This window comes from Pituophis catenifer, unplaced genomic scaffold (assembly GCF_029215685.1).
Source record: "Pituophis catenifer annectens isolate HBS135680 unplaced genomic scaffold, rPitCat1.0.hap2 SCAF_1, whole genome shotgun sequence".
NCBI classification, from domain to species: Eukaryota; Metazoa; Chordata; class Lepidosauria; order Squamata; family Colubridae; genus Pituophis; species Pituophis catenifer.
In genome coordinates, this window is record NW_027256881.1 from 162,900,223 (window position 1) to 162,917,697 (window position 17,475).

Consider the following 17,475-nt stretch of genomic DNA (forward strand, 5'->3'; position numbering starts at 1 on the left):
CTGGTCACTCTTAGCTCAGCCTTCATGATAGGGTTGTTGCTGTGGGGAAATTGCGAAGAGGGAGTATACCATCTTAAGCTCCTGGAGGAAAGTAAGTGTAAACCAATAAATCCATAAATAAAATATAATTCAGTTCATGAATAAATTTCAAAAGTCATCTGTCCTTTCTGTGTGATACCTTCCTCAAAACTTAACAAACTTTGACTTAAGATCTTAATTCTCATATCAAACTGAAAAAGTCTAATGATTTAGTCCACATCTCTCTAGGAATAGAATGAATCCTTTAGTTTGAAGAGATATCAGATAGTGTTTTCTCTTTGGAGGAAAAGGGAAAAGAAGTGATTTTTCCCAGTTGCTTCTTTTCCTCTATAAAGCTTCCTTCTACTTTTTCACACTACTCCAAATGGTTCCCATGTTATTCATAGCATCTTCTCAAAGGGATGGGGCAATCTGTGAAGAGAATCTCGTCCATTTCTTCCAATATGACCTAAGAATTTCATTATAAAATATACATTGTTGCACTCCTATTCCCAATTCTTTCTCTCTCTTTTTTCCCATTCCCCAATTTTAGATTGCATTAAGTCATACCTAATATTGCCATCAGTTTTAGGCATATCTTAAGTAAGCCGCTGACAAACTGGAGTGATAAAGAGCTTGGAAGAAAAAGCCTATGAGGAGCAGTTGGAGGAAAAGGATACATTTAGCCTGGATGGAAGATGATTATAAGAAGACAAGATGGTCAAGTGTCTGAAGGGCAATCAGAGTTATCAAGAGTTGCTCCAGAAGATAGAACAAGAAACCATGAATTTATGTCACAAGGAATAGCAATAGCACTTAAGACTTATATACTGCTTCACAGCCCTCTCTAAGCGGTTTACAGACTCAGCATATTGCCCCCAACAATTTGGGTCCTCATTTTACCCACCTCGGAAGGATGGAAGGCTGAGTCAACCTTAAGCCTGGTGAGATTTGAACTGCCAAATTGAAGTCAGCAGAAGTAGCTTGCAGTACTGCACTCTAACCACTGCGTCACCTTGGTAATATTTATATAAGCATAATAATTTTTAGATTGATAAAGATAGCCAAATCAAAATACTCAAGGTCAGGAGCAGATGAACATCCTAGGAGATGGTAGATAACAGGAACATGTTGGCATGGATTTCTGAAGTTGAAGGATAAGCCCATAAGGGTTCACAATACTTAAACCCAAAGCTAGGTCAGACTTTTTCATTAATTCTAGCGATGGAATAGATGACTCTCTTCTTTTCATTTAATTTATCCCCATTTGTGTAGCATATATTGTTTTATTGACCAACAAAGGTGACAGCTAAGAAGACTTTCTTCTCTCTCATCTCAGGACTGTTGCAGGTCACTTTATAGACTGCACTCATGCATCATGCCAAGTCATAAAGGAGTTTGTTTATTTTGACTGTGAACCCAAACAGCTTCTTTTCAAAATGAATATCCTTAGGAGATTGGAATGGAAACAAATTTCCTTAGGAGATGTGTACATGTTTAAATAGAGGCTGGAAGGCCATGTATGAGAAATGCTGTAGCACTGAAATTTGTACTGGGTACCTGGACTAGATGTTTTCCCAGATCCCTTCTAACCTTTAAATGATATGTTACTAGGAAGAGGAAGATAGTAGATTATTTGAATAGATGGTGTTAAGAAAATAATTGGAATATCCACAGAACAACTACAGGTTAGAATGAGACACATCTAGTTAAATGTATTGTTAAATAAAAAAAAATTAAAAGCCGTCCAGAGTAGCTTCAAAACAAGATGGGTGGCAAATAAATTTAATAAATAATCAGGGTAACTGAATTTAATGTTAATCAGGTATTACTTGATTAATAACCACAACTGAGCCCAAAATTTGTTACTAAGTGAGACAGTTGTTAAGTAAGTTTTGCGCCATTTTACAACCTTTCTTGGTTGAAATATGAATAAATATGAACCATTGCCAAGCATTCCAATTTTGTTCACATGACAATAGAGATGCTGCAATAGTCTTAAGTGTGAAAAGCATTCATAAGTCACTTTTTTCAGTGCTGTTGTAACTTCAAACAGTCACTAAGCGATTGGCAGTTAATCGAGGATTATTTGTAAATAAAAATAAATGTTTTCAGAGCTATATTAACAAGTGAGGTATTTGTGGCCTTCTGAATATTGACTTTTGAATTCTCATCAGCTGTATCTACCATACTTTAATATAATACAATAGCAACTTCAGACCAATACTATGGTCTTTGAATGGCCATCCTTATATAAATCAAAATATAATATTCCAGCATTTTTAAGACTAGTTTACAAAATACAAGTATATCTTCCATTCTGTAATATGAATATAAAACATTTGTTTCAGTTTTAGTTCTGGAAAAAAATAAATATAGGAATGTGTATTCTCTTTAGATTTGGTAATGTCTTTCCAGTTGTTTTTCCAGTTTTTATAATCACCATTAGAATTATAAAGGGATGTAAAAGAAATGGACAAATATCTTTTTGTCCAGCATGATAAAAATGTAATTCTAAGCCAGTTCATATATTTGCATGGGCTAAAATAAAATAATGCACATACAATAATTTATTAATTTTCAGAATTTTCCCAAGCCTGATTCAAATTTAAAAATTTCTATTTGCACCTGCTTATTTAGATCATTATATGAAAAAGTGTTATATTGCAATTAAATAGGCAAGGAGTGTTCCCAGAACCTGGGAATGGAGTTAAAAGAGAGCACTCAGCCTAGAAGTTCTATGTAGCCACAAGCAGACTAAGTCGACCCTTGAATTCAGTTGACCTTATCTTACTCCCAGCATATGCTTAGTTGAGAATATTTCTGTGCATAGACATGAGTAGTAATAAATCAGTTTAATTGGACCATGTGTGGATCTGATCTTTTGTGCCTGACACAAATGGGTTAGAACAGAATAGAAGCAGAAGAAAGCGATAGTTAAAATGAAAACACAACTATGAAATGTATAAGGAAGGATATCATCTTTTGAACTGTTATATTTTAGTATAGTCATTATTATTATATTTGTTAATGAAACATATTAAATCCTTACTATATGGTTCTTTAAGTAGTGCAGGGGGTAATTGTCTGGTACAATAATCAAAAACACACAGCAGAAGCTGGAAAGAGATAACCAAATCATCTTCCATCTGCAGTATTTTTCCTGAAATATTAAATAAAAATATTTGTGCTGAATATAAATCTTTAAAAATTAAGACTTTTTCTTTTAAAATTTTCATCAAAGCCACTATAAAATAATTATTTGCTTCTTTTCTCCTGTACCCCCCTAGTTCAGAGGAAGACCTAAAATTCATAAAATGTTAATAATAGTTTGGTCTAGTGCAGGGGTCTGCAACATCAAACTTCAAAGAGCCATTTGGACCAGTTTCCCACAGAAAAGAAAACACCGGGAGCCGCAAAGCCTGGTTGGGGGTGACCAACTCAACATCACTCACTCCCACCCACCCAGACACATGACTGTCTCTGTCTCTGTCTGTCTCTCTCCTTCCCTCCCTCTCCCTCTTTCTCTCTTTCTTTCCCTCCTTCTTTCCCTCCCTTTCCCCCTCCCTCTCTATCTCTCTCTTTCTTTCCTTCCCTCTCTTCCCCCTTTCTCTTTCTCTCTTTCCCTCCCTCTTTCTCTCTGTCTCTCTTTCTCTTTTTTCCTTTTTCTTTCTTTCTCTCTCTTTCCCCCCTCTCTCTCCCCCACTCCCCATCCCTACTATCCAACCCACACACCCAGGGAATAACTGTAAGGAAATTCAGCCACATTCTCTCCGTCTCTGGAAAGATACAAAAACAAACCTTGCGTTACAAAAGGAATGAGTGTCAGGCTGTTACATCACAGTGTCACAAGGTTGCCGCCTTAGATTGCTGCACACACATCAGAGAAGCATCATCCCAAGCAGCAGCACACTCACACAGGCATGCATACGCATCCTGCAACTCTGTCCTAAGTGGCCAGAAAATATAGTCCCCAGGCGCCCCTGAAGATGCTTGGCAGGCAAAGTACAGGACAACATCCCTCCCCCCCATCACCAAGGTAGCGTCCACTGAATCCTTGCAAAAGTGGGCAAAGGCGGAGAGATGGGAGTAGACGGAGCCAAATCAAGCTGAAGCTCTCTCTCTCTCTCTCGCTGTCTGACTGCTGCAGGAAACAGCGGGCGGCTACTTCCAGCCTCAGTTGGTGCTGGACGCGCAGCCTGCTCTCCACCCCAAGACACTGGCCTGCCCCGTGCTGTACCATGCCCAACGCCGCTACTGTTGCCAGGGGTGAATGGGGAGGGCCAGGAGGAGGGAACCCCATCATCCCCCAAGCACGTTCACTGTGCTGCACGTGGCGGGCAGACCATGGAGGCGGCAGCAGCAGCAGCAGCATCGTGAGCCACAGCAGAGGGCAAAGAGCCGCATGCAGCTCCAGAGCCGCAGGTTGCTGACACCCAGTATAGTGGTTAAGGTACCGGGCTGGAAAATGGGAGACCCTAAATTCTAATTCCGTCTTAGCTATGAAAGCCAACTGGGTGTCCTTGGGCCAGTCACTCTCTCTCAGCCCAACTCACTTCACAGGGTTATTGTATGGAAAACGGGAGGATGGTGTGCTGGATAGGTTTGCTGCCTTATTTGTAAAAATAATATATGGGATAGAAATAAATAAAAAAATAGAGGAATATGGAATTTCAGTTGGTACAGATATTAAATATATTCCTTTTTCCTTTGCTCAGATAAATTGATAAGATAAACCTTATCTCGGTCCTACCAGAATAGTGAGCTACTATAATACGTTGGTTAAAATGTTGGATTGGAACAGAGAAACTGAAGTTCAAGTTCCACTAGATCATGAAACTCCTTGAATGACACAGGGCAAGTCATATTCTTGTTGCCACACATTTTTATTATAGAAATTATATGAGGGGAGACTATTACAATCCTTTGAGATCTCAGAATAAAAATAGGTTTTAAATATACTAATGTACCACTCAATAATATTAACTATTACTTGTTTTTATTGTCTTGAATCAATATTAAACCAAAAAATCCCCCAAAATACTTTATTAATCAAACCATTATTTCAGTTATAAACACAATTTGAAATGAAGTAAATTGCATGTAATAATAAATATGATTTAAACATCCATACCTTTTGCTAAAAGAAACATGATCCAACAGAGTTTTATAAATAAGCAAGAACTTATTTCAGCACAAGTTCTACAAATAAAACACAGTAAGTTTTCACATTTGACCTTTTAAAACAATTGTAAATATAGTTTGCATGGCATAGACCTTCTCAGCCAAATAAAATAGTTAAATAAGAATATTTTGTTTACATTTTTAGGAAAAATGCTAACATTACACTACATCAATGAAAGTAAAACAATATGATTGCCCTCCTACTATTAACTTTATGAGAACTCATAAAAATGTTGTAGTATTATCATTACTATCAGTATATGGGTTATTTTTTCTTTCTTGTCTTTCGTAAAATGATATGCCCAGACAATACACTATATTCAAAATATTGATATATAAATAAAAAAACTTGACACACACACAAAAAAAGAACTCATAAAAATTCAAGATAGGAGCAATAGTTTTCACTTTCTTGTACCATCAGCTTGGATGAATAGCTATACTTATGTTTATCATCTGAATTTATTTCAAAATATATAATTATGGTAAGAGTATTTCTTAAAGTTATTCTTACCTCTCCATCACTAATTGTAAAGGTAACATGTAAAATCAGATTCTTTGTCATTTAAAGAAAACATCAGCTAATAACACTATACTTATCTGCTCACCCGTATGCCCTTTCCCATTGCACTACCTGAATATTTGAAATAATAAGTTTTATAATAATAATATTAGCCATTTTTATTCTATGAAAACAGACTTACTGATCATTGGGCTTGTTAATGCAGATAATTTCACAAGTCCTAAAAACAAGAGAAATGAACACATCTGGTTATAAAATTTGAAATTTCACCTTAATATATTTATAATATCTTAAAGGAGATGATTTTCCTATGGGGGATAATCAGAATTGATTATAGTAGCAAAAGTATTTTTAGTGAAACTGAGCTGATGCAAAATGGGATTATTTATCATTTTTGAAAAATTTAGGAAGCAGACCTCAGGGTTCACAATTCAACAAGAAGGGTCCTTGCTGACTATGTTCTTGAGGTGATCTGGTAGTCCTCAGAGCATAAGAAAAAAGTTGTAAACATTTAGCTGTTATCGAACTAAAAAAAAGCAAAACTCTAACATATTACATCTCATATTACATCCATCAATTTATGTTCATGTTAAAATTTGTTTAAACCACTTATTTAAAAATTAAGTGATAAACAATATAAAATAACAAAGCTCATAGTAAAAATATTATATTATAAAAAGAATATAATAAAACCAACATTCACTATCAGAGAACCTGGCATGTATTTAGGATGGTTACAGTGTCCTGGGGTAATGTGATCACTTTTTGCGACCTTCTGAGAAGTAGTCAATGGGGAAGCCAGATTCACTTAAGAACCATGTTATTAGCTTAACAACTGCACTGATTCATTTAAGAATGTGACAAGAAAGGTAGTAAAATGAGATAAAACTCACAACTAGATTTTAGAAAGAGCCAGCATGGTCGTACTCCACTCAGTATCAAGGATGCAGCTGTAGAGGTAGTCAACACTATTAAGTATCTGGGGGTGCAGATAACTAGCAATCTGAACTGGTCTTTCCACATGTCATCCTTAGTGAAGTGTGCAAACCAGCATCTGCATTTCCTGCGTCGGGTGAGGAGAGCACATCTTTCTCCTTTTCTCCTGGCCACTTTTTACAGAGGCACGATTGAGAACGTTTTAACAAACTGCATCACTGTTTGGTTTGGTGACAGCAGTGCGCCTCAGATAGAAAGTCCATACAGAGTGTGGACAGCCAAGAAGATTATAGAAAGCTCGCTTCCTGTTATTCAGGATACTACTGATAAGCGCTATGTGCTTAGAGCTCAAAACATTGTTAGAGACCCTACACACCCACTTCACGGTCTCTTTCTGTTGCTCTTCTGTTGGATGTTTCAAAGTATTTCTAGCAAGACTACCAGATTCTGTAACAGCTTTGTTCCCTATGCCATCCATCTGATCAACTTGCAAGATTCATTTTTCTCACCATGTACATGTATACATCCGAACTAGACTGTGTTGTTTCTCTTTGTCATATAATATATGCATAATTTTGTATTTACTTATTTTGTCATGTTTATGTAGTGTATATTGCAGGTAATGAATGACCCTGAGAGCTGTATACAACAAAACTTCATTTTAATGTATGCCAATTAGTATACAAAGTGATAATAAAGTTATTCTATCTAACTGTCCCGCTTAGCAATAGAAATTTTGGGCTCAACTGGGGTCATAAATTGAGCACTACTTGTATTCGGGTAACCTATAGCCTATCAGTATGTGAAAACTTTAATTACTGATTGACTATGTATGGAATGGATATATGTTTCTGCTCTGACCACAAGAGCTGATATGTGTTGTCAGTTTCTTAAAAAAATAGGTCTCTACTTGTTCAAGTAAGGTAGTTTTTGTAAGAGTCCAAAATTCCACACCATAAATCAGCATTGGGGTTATTTTTGTCCTGAACTCTTTCACTATGGGGGTCAAGGTATCTGGGTAATTATAGTTAAACAGTTTATATAATCTTTTAGTACTTAGTATTCATTTTATTCTTTTTTAACCCCAATATTTTCTTTTTCAAATATATATTAGATGATGTTAACAAGTCATAAAATTCAAGATTAAGCTATAAATTTCCTTTTTAAACAATTGTTAATAGTATAAAAGTGGAATAATCATGTGATTCCTGGTTCTGATTCAAAAAATAACCTTTAAATTTGTCCTAATTTTCTTACCAGCAATTATAAATAAAGCTATTTCATAACATATATTTAAGTATCGCTTAAGCAAAAACTCCATTTTAAAGAAATCTAAATTTCAAAATGCAATAGACAATGAATATTTTACCTTGTAAACTTCTGGTACAGTGCAAACATTATATCATATTTTATTTTCAGACGTGATATAGTACAGTCCATTTTAGCACTAATTGTATCCATGTTAACATCTATTTCTTTAATCAAGTGCAGAAATTTGTATACACTGCAAGAAAAGTAGAAAAGAGAGCAACAAATCATTCATTTATAACATTTACTAAATTAAGTGTAATATTTTCCCATTCCTATGAGATTATATTCCGTATTATAACAGTGACTTTGTTCTCATGTCTGATATTTTCTGTTAGTATACTGTCTCATATCTGATGTTTTCACAACCTAATAAATATAATTACAATAAAACCTCCATAATTGACTATCTCCCTAAGTTAATCTAATTTTCATAGACTAGACATACATTATATGTGCATAATAGAAAACCAACCTCTCTATATAGTCCAACTCTGTAAGTTATATCTTGACCACCTGGAGCATGACACACAGTATTAATTTATTCTCTATAACTTGACCAGTTGAGTCTAGTCTGCACCAAGGGCAAGTAAAGTGAAATGCAGAATTGGTAGCAATGAATTTCTTTCAAGAAGAATATCAAAGAATACAATATTTTGGACTTTGATTCAGCAGTTTAACAATGATAATTATGGATTCTTTTCGTAATACAAATGGCACAAAGTCTTAATTTTTTTCCACTTCAATTTTTTTCCTTTTTTCCTTTTTCCTTTTCCTGGATCGATAAAAAAAATACCCAATGATAAAGATGGCGGAACATTTTGGTGTCAGCAAGACAACAGTAAGCAATATCCAAAAACATAAAGATGAGTACCAGGAGAGATAGGATGAAGAAAGTGGAGATTTACAACGGAAAAGGAGAAAAACTTCGCTGGATGAAGTCAATGAAGCCACGTTACGTTGATTCAAATAAATGAGGGCCGTTAACACTCAGTTCTCAAAGGAGCTCAGGGGATCAAATTTCCAAGTATCAAGTGGTTTGCTCGAGAAATTTAAACTGCAACATGAGATCTCCTAGAAAATATTGTGGTGAATCTGATGGAGATCCAGTAGAAATTGTTGAAGAGTTCATTAAAAAGTTACCAGACTTCGCCAGTGACTTCAAAGATAATGACATCTTTAATGCTGACAAGTGTGGACTCTTTTCCAAGATGATGCTTGACAGAAGCCTCGTTATGGTGACAAATGTGAGAGTGGAAAAATTTCTAAAGAACAATTCACAGTTCTGCTGTGCACTAGCTTAACCAGAGAGAAGCTAAAACCTTTGGTGATTGGTAAATCGGCAAAGCCACCCTCATTCAAGAACCTGCAGCCCAAAGACCTTCCCGTCACCTGGAAATCTAACAAATCTGCATGGATGACTGATGCCCTATTTGAGGAGTGGATAAGAGGTACTGACCGAGAAATGAAGAAAAAGAAACAGCCCATTTTCCTTGTAGTGGACAATTGTCCTAGCCACCCCCAAGTGAATCATCTTACAAACGTGAAACTGAAATTTTTGCCTCCAAACACTACATCAAAAATTCAACCTCTTGACCAAGGCATAATCAAAACATTCAAAATGCATTACTGAGCCCAGCTTCTGCAGTGGGTCATTGCTAAAATTCAAACCTATGGTTCGTCTGCAGAAGCAAAATCATCCATTTCATCAGTTACTGCTCTGGATGCAGTTCTCTGGATTAGTTTTGTTTGGAATAAAGTTCAGCCTGAAACAGGGTGGGTTTGATTTAAATCGAGTTGATTTAAATCACAATTTAAATCATGATTTAAATCACTAGTAAAAAGGCTTGATTTAAATCAACTCGATTTAAATCATAATTTTTAAAGAGCAACTGTCATCTCTGCTACTCCTTTGACCCACTGTTGACTCACCACTAGTCCCAGTGTTGCAGAATATACAGCCTCATGCTACATAACTAAGCTCCATTTCATGCTGAATAAACTAAATTATTTATGTATCTTAAATAGAAAACTATCTTACGATAGATTTTTACCCCAAAAGTTTTTTATTAAAATAAATTCGATAAAAATCAAAAAAATCCGATTTAAAAAATCAGATTAAAAAAATCATTGATTTTTATCCACCCTGGCCTGAAACAATACAGAAGTGCTTCAAGAAAACTGGATTTGTTACAAGAGCAAGATGTTGCAGCCCCGCTAGACAGCCCACTTCCCATGGTGGAATTCTAGGGAGTAGATTTTGAAGATTTTGTTGCAATGGATGACGATGTGATAATCTGCAATGAACCTCACCCAGAAGCAATTTTCCAATCAGTACTGACAGAGGTGCAACCCAGTGAAAAAGTGCTGGAAGCAGCTGATGAAGAAGAATTAAGTGGGGAATTAAATGAGGACACAGAAATTGCAGATATTCCAAAAGAAGAGGATATCAGTCATTTGATAATGCATTAAAGTCATTTCTGTGGAAAAATGCCAAGGTATGCTGAATGGTATAACTAGCGTTGAGAGTGCTTTCTTCTTTTACCTTCATAAAAAGAAGAAACAGACTAAAAATGACTCTTTTTTTCAGAAACAATGAACAAACCATGAAAAAACAATACATAAATGTATTAAATGTATTGATTTTGTATGATACAGTATTGTATGAATTATTTTCCTGTGTTTTCACTGTGTGTGTTTCTGTATGACATGCTCTAATAAAAGCTGTATAATAAAGTGAGGCACATGTACATATCAGTATAGTCGTTCCGTATGTTGACCAGTTTGTATGTTGACCACTTTCCTTCAGACCCTTGGGTGGTCAACTTTCAGAAGTTTTATTTATACAACCCAAAAACATGCTATTTGAATAGTTGTTATTAAAAACTATCACAGTTCTTCAACCAAGATAAATAACAATTAAGAGTAATTTTTGTTAAATCCAACTTTCCCTAAGTTCAACATTCTTCCACCCAAGGCAGGTGTAGTAAAATCTTTATAAATTATCCTATTTGCTCATGAGGTGATGAGAAAGTTGAAACCATCTCATACGTATTACACTGTAAATTCTATAGAGACATTAGATTTATTTTCATTTTGCTCCTAATAGAAGAATTCCCTGGGAGACTATATTTATATATATATACCTATTAAGGTTTTAGATATACATTATCTGGATTATAGATGTATTAATACAGTAATAGAATAATGAATATTATTTTGTGGATTATTTTCTTAGTTGCCAGTATGCTATATTATCTATTTGCTTTTCTTTGTTTTTGTACTTTTAAATGATGCTGACTATTGATTATTATCAATCAACTAATAATTTATTATAGCAGTCAGTAATGTCTAGCCAAAAAAATGTAAGTATTTGCTAGTACTTGAATGGTGATGACCAAGGAAACTCAGAGCCATAGGCTGAACTTTGAAGTTTAAAAAAATCATCTCATAAGATCAAAAGAAGCAATGGCAGTCCAATGCTGTCACTGCTGTAACAGGTATGAAGAGGAACTGATTTTGTAGAATGCAGTTGATGAATACATGCTAAGAACTGAAAGTGTAGAACTATAAATAAAATTGCTAAAATACATATCAGAAAGTATGAAACAGTGCTATTAAGGTTGTGGCAGGGGTGCTATTCAGCAGGTTCTAGAGAACCGGTAGTGGAAATTTTTAGTTCAGAGAACCGGCAAATACCACCTCTGACTGGCCCCAGAGTGGGGTGGGAATGGAGATTTTGCAATATCCTTCCCCCAGGAGTGGGGAAGGAATGGGGATTTTGCAGTATCCTTCCCCTGGAGTGGGGTGGGAATGTAGATTTTGCAGTATCCTTCCCCTGCCACGCCCACCAAGCCACACCACGCCCACCAAGTCATGCCCACAGAATAGTAGTAAAAAAAAATTGAATTCCACCACTGGGTTGTGGATATACATGATGCTACAAATCTATACTGGTGACATCCACAATTTATGAGTATAGAGAAAATGAAAGAACTAGATTTTGGTAGATTTGTTTTGAATACAAGCATTTAAGGATGTTCATTCATTTAGACAAATCTCTACAGAATATAAATCTAAAAGTATAACAGATGAAAGTCTGACAGAATCAGAGCTGGATACAAGGGTGGCTTGAAGTTCTAAACATGAGACAAGCCATTTTGGGGGACCACCAAGAATGGATGTGGAAAAAACATGGACACAGAAGCAAAGAAAAAATGTGAAAGAAAAAAAGAGAAAAAGTATGATTCTGGATGAAAAAAATATTAAGATGGATTATTTGATATTTGATGGAACTGCTTCTCCCCACTTACTGTACATCTATCCCATCAGGTCCACAGGAGAGGTATGTTGTGTGTCCTGTTAACCAGGGAGTTCCATTGGGCAGTACCTAGAAGGAAAGCCTTTTTCTGCTGTGATCTCATCCTATGGAATATCATCTCCCCCCATCGCAGAAGAGACTGGCCTCAACCTTGTTGGCCTTCAAGGCCTTTAAAGCATTTTTTTCAACCAGCTGGCTTTATGACAGGGGTCTCCAATCCCCAGTTCGTGGCCTGATGCTTGCCCGCAGCCTGTTGGGAACTTGGCCTTGCAAGCAGCAGGCAAGCATGCAAAGTTGGATTTCCGCAAGCAGTGTGTGCATGTGCAAAACCATCCCCTCCCCCCCCTCCCGCCACCAGTCCACAGAACCAGAATGGGTGGGAATCGCTGCTTTATGACAATTAGAGTATATTTATGCATATTTGCTACATTTTTACTAATTTTTACTTGTTTCTGTTTTCATTTTAATTGGTTGTTTTACTGTTTTTATGTACCTTACTTTTCGGACTATAAGACGCACCTCCCTCCCCCCCACAAAAGTGGGTGGAAATGTCTGTGCATCTTATAGAGCAAATATTGCGGCGGGTGGAGGGGGTTTGGTGTGGCGCCAATCATCTGTTCACTGGTGCCTGTTCACCGCCACCCGTTTGCCAGTGAACGGGCTGCTGCAGCGAACAGGCCACGCAAATGGGCAGTGGTGAATGGGCCGCTGCAGCGATCCCCGCCGGCAATCCCTGCCACCTAGATCAGTTGATCGGCAGTATTCTGGGAGGCCAATCCAACCGCCAATCAGCTGTTCAGCAGTGAAGGCTCCAGTGTTCCCCGGCGGCAGCAGCTGCTCAGCTCAGTTGACTGGTGGTAGGCGCAACAGAGTGAAGCCCTGACGAGCCACATGCTGGAGTTGCTATAACGTGCTGAAGCTAACCAGGCTGTTTGCTACAAGAACGCTAGCCAGATGAATACCAGATGGATGCTGGGAGGCAGATGCAGATTTTTTTTTCCTGTTTTCCTCCTCTAAAGCTAATGAGAGTCTTATAGTCAGGAGTGTCTTATAGTCTGAAAAATACGGTATTTTGATAGCTTTATAAGGTACGCTACCCACGATCATTATAAGATGACTGGCTATATAAATATGATTAACTAAATAAAACAATTACCCAACAGAATGAATAAAAAATGAAAGTAAGGAAAGCTGACGTAAAAGATGCTTGGAATAAAATGAAAAGAACTACGGTATGTAAGTGTGCCTTACATAATTCTGCATTACTGAGCAGCATTACTGAAATGGATGAGTGAATAGACTGAGAGGAAAGGAACAACTAAGAAAGTTCTGGTTGGATGGTAGTGATAAGATTTTTAAAAGAGATGAGTATTATGGTGATTTATAAGCTCATGTATGAATGAGCAAGGACAGTATCCAAAGACAAAAAGATATTAAGAGATGTAGTAGTATTAGTTTTTCCTTTACCTTTACTTCATGCTTTTAATTTCTTTTCTTTTTTTTTTTAATTTGATTTATATGCCGCCCTTCTCCAGAGACTCAGGGCGGCTTACAATGCGTTAAGCAATAACGCATTGTAATAAGTAGGTTTTAACCAAAGTAGGTTTTTTTTGGACTCTACATGCTTTTGTTTATCCTAGAGGGAAACAATGTGAGGGATATGTATAAATGAATAATTTCTTCAAGAGGCTCAAATAGCAGTGGGAGAGAGGCTTTAAAAGATGGTAGAACGCTTAAATGTTTCTTGTCTTAACCCAGTTTCCCTCAAAATTAGCAATCCTACTACTTTAACATGTAATTTACTAATTACTGATTATGAACACTCATACAGATCATTTAAGGCAATAAAAAAGATGCTTCTCATCATGACTCTAAATAAAATTTATGTATTCTTTAATGTCAAACAGACATTACTATAATTGCAAAATTATGCCGATCTATGTGGACACAAAAAACATACCTAATTTTTAAACATTTCAGAAGTTCTGTAAAAGTGAATGTCATCTCATCCAGGTCAACTGCAGCCATAAAAATGCAGATGCCCCACATTTCTTTTTTTAGCTGGGTTTCCTAGAAAAAAAAGGTTAGCTCAGTTGTATTATTTAGAGCTGTAATAAATAAACAATATCAGATCAAAATTTATATTCAATATAATTGTTTTATATAGAACTTTTGTAGTTATATTTATATAGTTTACCACCATATCTTCTATTATCAAAGTAAGTGGACCAACATCTATCAGTTTACAAAAGGTAATTGCTGTTGCTGTATGCATGTGGAACTCAAAATAATTTTTAAGTTATTGTTATTTCAAAGGTAAGAATAGCTCACCAATACTTAGGATTGTGCTTTTTAGGATCAATCAAATATTGAAGGTTATTGCATCAAAAGAAAAGGGAGATAATAGAAAAAGTGGGATTTTTGTTTAAGCCCTAACTGTTATCCTATACTTGCTATTGAGTAACATTTCAAGATTGAAATTATTTGCCTGGTACCATATCACCAGTATATACTATTTGAGAAGTCTTTCCTAGCTTGTATCTTCCAGATATCTTGAAAATGCAAAGATCTGGCAATGCCAGGAGGTGAAAGCTATACAATAGTCTCAGATTCAAGTCCCAAAATTTGAATAATTTATCGCTATTTCATAGGATTTGAACAAAAAGGTTTTTAAAAAACAGAAAAATGAAAATATATATTTTATACTTCAAAATATTTCCTCCCAATCGTATTAAAAGTCTTGGTACTAATTGAATGAAGCCATAAATGGGAATCCTTTTATTATAGGCAGAAGATATATACATATACTTTTATGCATATGTGTGCCTTTTATATTTAATACAATTCTGTACTTAGAGCCAGCATATCAAATTGCATTTCTCCAACCATAATTAATACTCAAGAGTAACAGAAACACTTTCTAGGATATACCTGAATATTAGTACAGCTTGGGATATGTCAAGAAATCAATGCAAAACTAATGAATAGGATTTCTATATTTCATCCACTCTTACTGGCCAAACAAGCCATAGGAGCTTAGAGTAGACTATACAGAGAAAGAAGCTGGAACAGACTCCCTATTACCCAAAGAAGGAAGGAAAGAAAGGAAGGTATCATCAATAGTCACTTCCTGTCTTGATTACTGCAACGTGCTCTACATGGGGCTGTTCTTGAAGAGCATCCAGAAACTCCAGTTGGTGCAAAATGCAGCAGTCCACATGGTTTTATGCAGACCTCGATGTGCACGTTTCACGTCTCCTGCAGGAGCTGCATTGGTTGCCAATTTGCTTCCAGGTGCAATTCAAGGTGCTGGTTGTCACCTTTAAAAGCCCTTCATGGCTTGAGACCAGGTTATCTGAGAGACCGTCTCTTGCCGGTCACATCTACCTGACCCACCAGAGCAGGGAGGTAAGGAATGTTGCGGGTCCCATCCCCTAGGGAGATACATCTGGTGGGACTCAGAAGAAAGGCCTTTCTGTGCTCCCTCTCTGAAACATCATTCCCCCAGAGATTAGAATGATCCCCACTCTAACACTCTTCCGGAAGGCACTTAAGATCTGGTTCTGCCAGTGGGTCTGGGGAACACAGAACGAGATGGAGCCCATTAAATGGCTCGTATGATGTATTGTCACCAGGGCGGGTGGTTGTTTTATTATATATGATTCTCTCTTTTACTGTTTTTATTATTTTTATATGTTATATATTCTTGTAAGCCATCTTAAGTCTCTATGTGCAAATAGGAAGCAATATATATCAAATAAATAAATAAATAAATAAATAAATAAATAAATAAATAAATAAATAAATAAATAAATAAATAAATAAATAAAGGTCTACCTATAGATGGGCCTTCTGTTTACATAAGGAAGGACTGTGTACCTTATCAAAGTTGCCAGCCATAAATAGCAACAAGCAATTCTGAAATATTAGCACTTTGCAACCATTTTCGCATGGAGAACAAGAAACTAAACACTACTTGCACTAAAAAACAAAACTTTGTCTAGATTTTATCAGATGTGAACTAATATTTATTTTAAAATCAACGTCAGCTCATGTTGTGGCCCGTCAGCGGCCTGTGCAGCTAGTAGCTGATTCCAACAGCGAGAAGGCTGATATGGTGCTGTGCCAGCAGCCTGTGCAGCTGGCACTCAAGTCGGACAATGAGGAGGCTGGAGAAGATGTGGTGCCAGAGGCGGGGGTTCAGCCAGGGCCTTCAGAACCTCCAGAAGCTCCCATAAGTGAAGAGGAAGAAAAGGATGAGCCTCTTCTCAATGCACGGGTGCGCAGAGCTGCCAAAAGGCAGGAGTGGCTCCTCAGGAGGAGGTCTCCTCGAGAGTAAGCCTTGGGGCTAATTGGCCACTCCCTTAGCCTATTTAAGGAAGGACAACGACAGGCAGTTTGCAGGGAACTTCTTTCACTCTCCTTCGCGTCTGGATCTTAGTTCTCTGCAAATTGTTTCTGGGCTTTCTGCCAACCATAGTAAGATTACGATTATTTATTCTTTGGATTCTTGTAGGCTGTTAAGAAAGTTAATTAACAGCCTTTGTTTGAAAAAGACTGATTTAATTTAGTAAACTAAAGTTTGTACAGACTTTGCGTGTGCTGCATTCTTTGTGGTCCGTAGCTGGGGCAGAACAGCTCATGAGAAAAGTGAAATAGCACTAAAAATATAAACAAAAACTAAATTGGGGGGGGATGGGTGTGAGTGTTTGTGTGTGTGTTTGGTATTATTTTCCAAAACGTATTATGGTTATTACATTGTGATTTTAGTTAATAAAATTACATACTTAATAAGGAAGATATACTCACTATATCCATTTTTTCATAGGCCTTCCAAGCAGTTATTCTCACATTGTCTGTTATGCGTAAAGCATCACATAAGGAAACAAAGTCTGTTTCAGCAAACAAAAGCCTAGCAAAGAGAAATATATTACTTTATAAAACTGAATATTTTAGGTACTTGACAGATTGCATAATTTTGTGGAATATGTACTACACTATTTTAGCAAATAAGGTACTGACTTTTCACTTCCAATACTTTTCTTATGTATCAATAAGCACAAACAATGCAAATTGTATATGAAAAATGCAATCACAGGCCCTATTTGTTACCGACAGGTACCATAGTATTTTCCTGACCTCATTCCATGAACTCAAGACACAAGTTCATTCATATATATATCAA

At 36.5% G+C, this 17,475-nt stretch overlaps 1 protein-coding gene across 1 annotated transcript in view; it reads right to left on the reverse strand.

Moving 5' to 3' along the window:
• Window positions 1-17,475, reverse strand: part of RB1 (RB transcriptional corepressor 1) — a 58,994-nt gene that overhangs the window by 38,916 nt on the left and 2,603 nt on the right. Inside the window, exons 2-7 of the mRNA XM_070933143.1 lie at window positions 17,100-17,202; window positions 14,251-14,360; window positions 8,031-8,165; window positions 5,907-5,945; window positions 5,153-5,220; window positions 3,071-3,181 (exon numbers count right to left, since the gene is read on the reverse strand). Coding sequence (XP_070789244.1) covers window positions 3,071-3,181; window positions 5,153-5,220; window positions 5,907-5,945; window positions 8,031-8,165; window positions 14,251-14,360; window positions 17,100-17,202 — 566 coding nt within the window. The remainder of the gene's footprint in view (window positions 1-3,070; window positions 3,182-5,152; window positions 5,221-5,906; window positions 5,946-8,030; window positions 8,166-14,250; window positions 14,361-17,099; window positions 17,203-17,475) is intronic.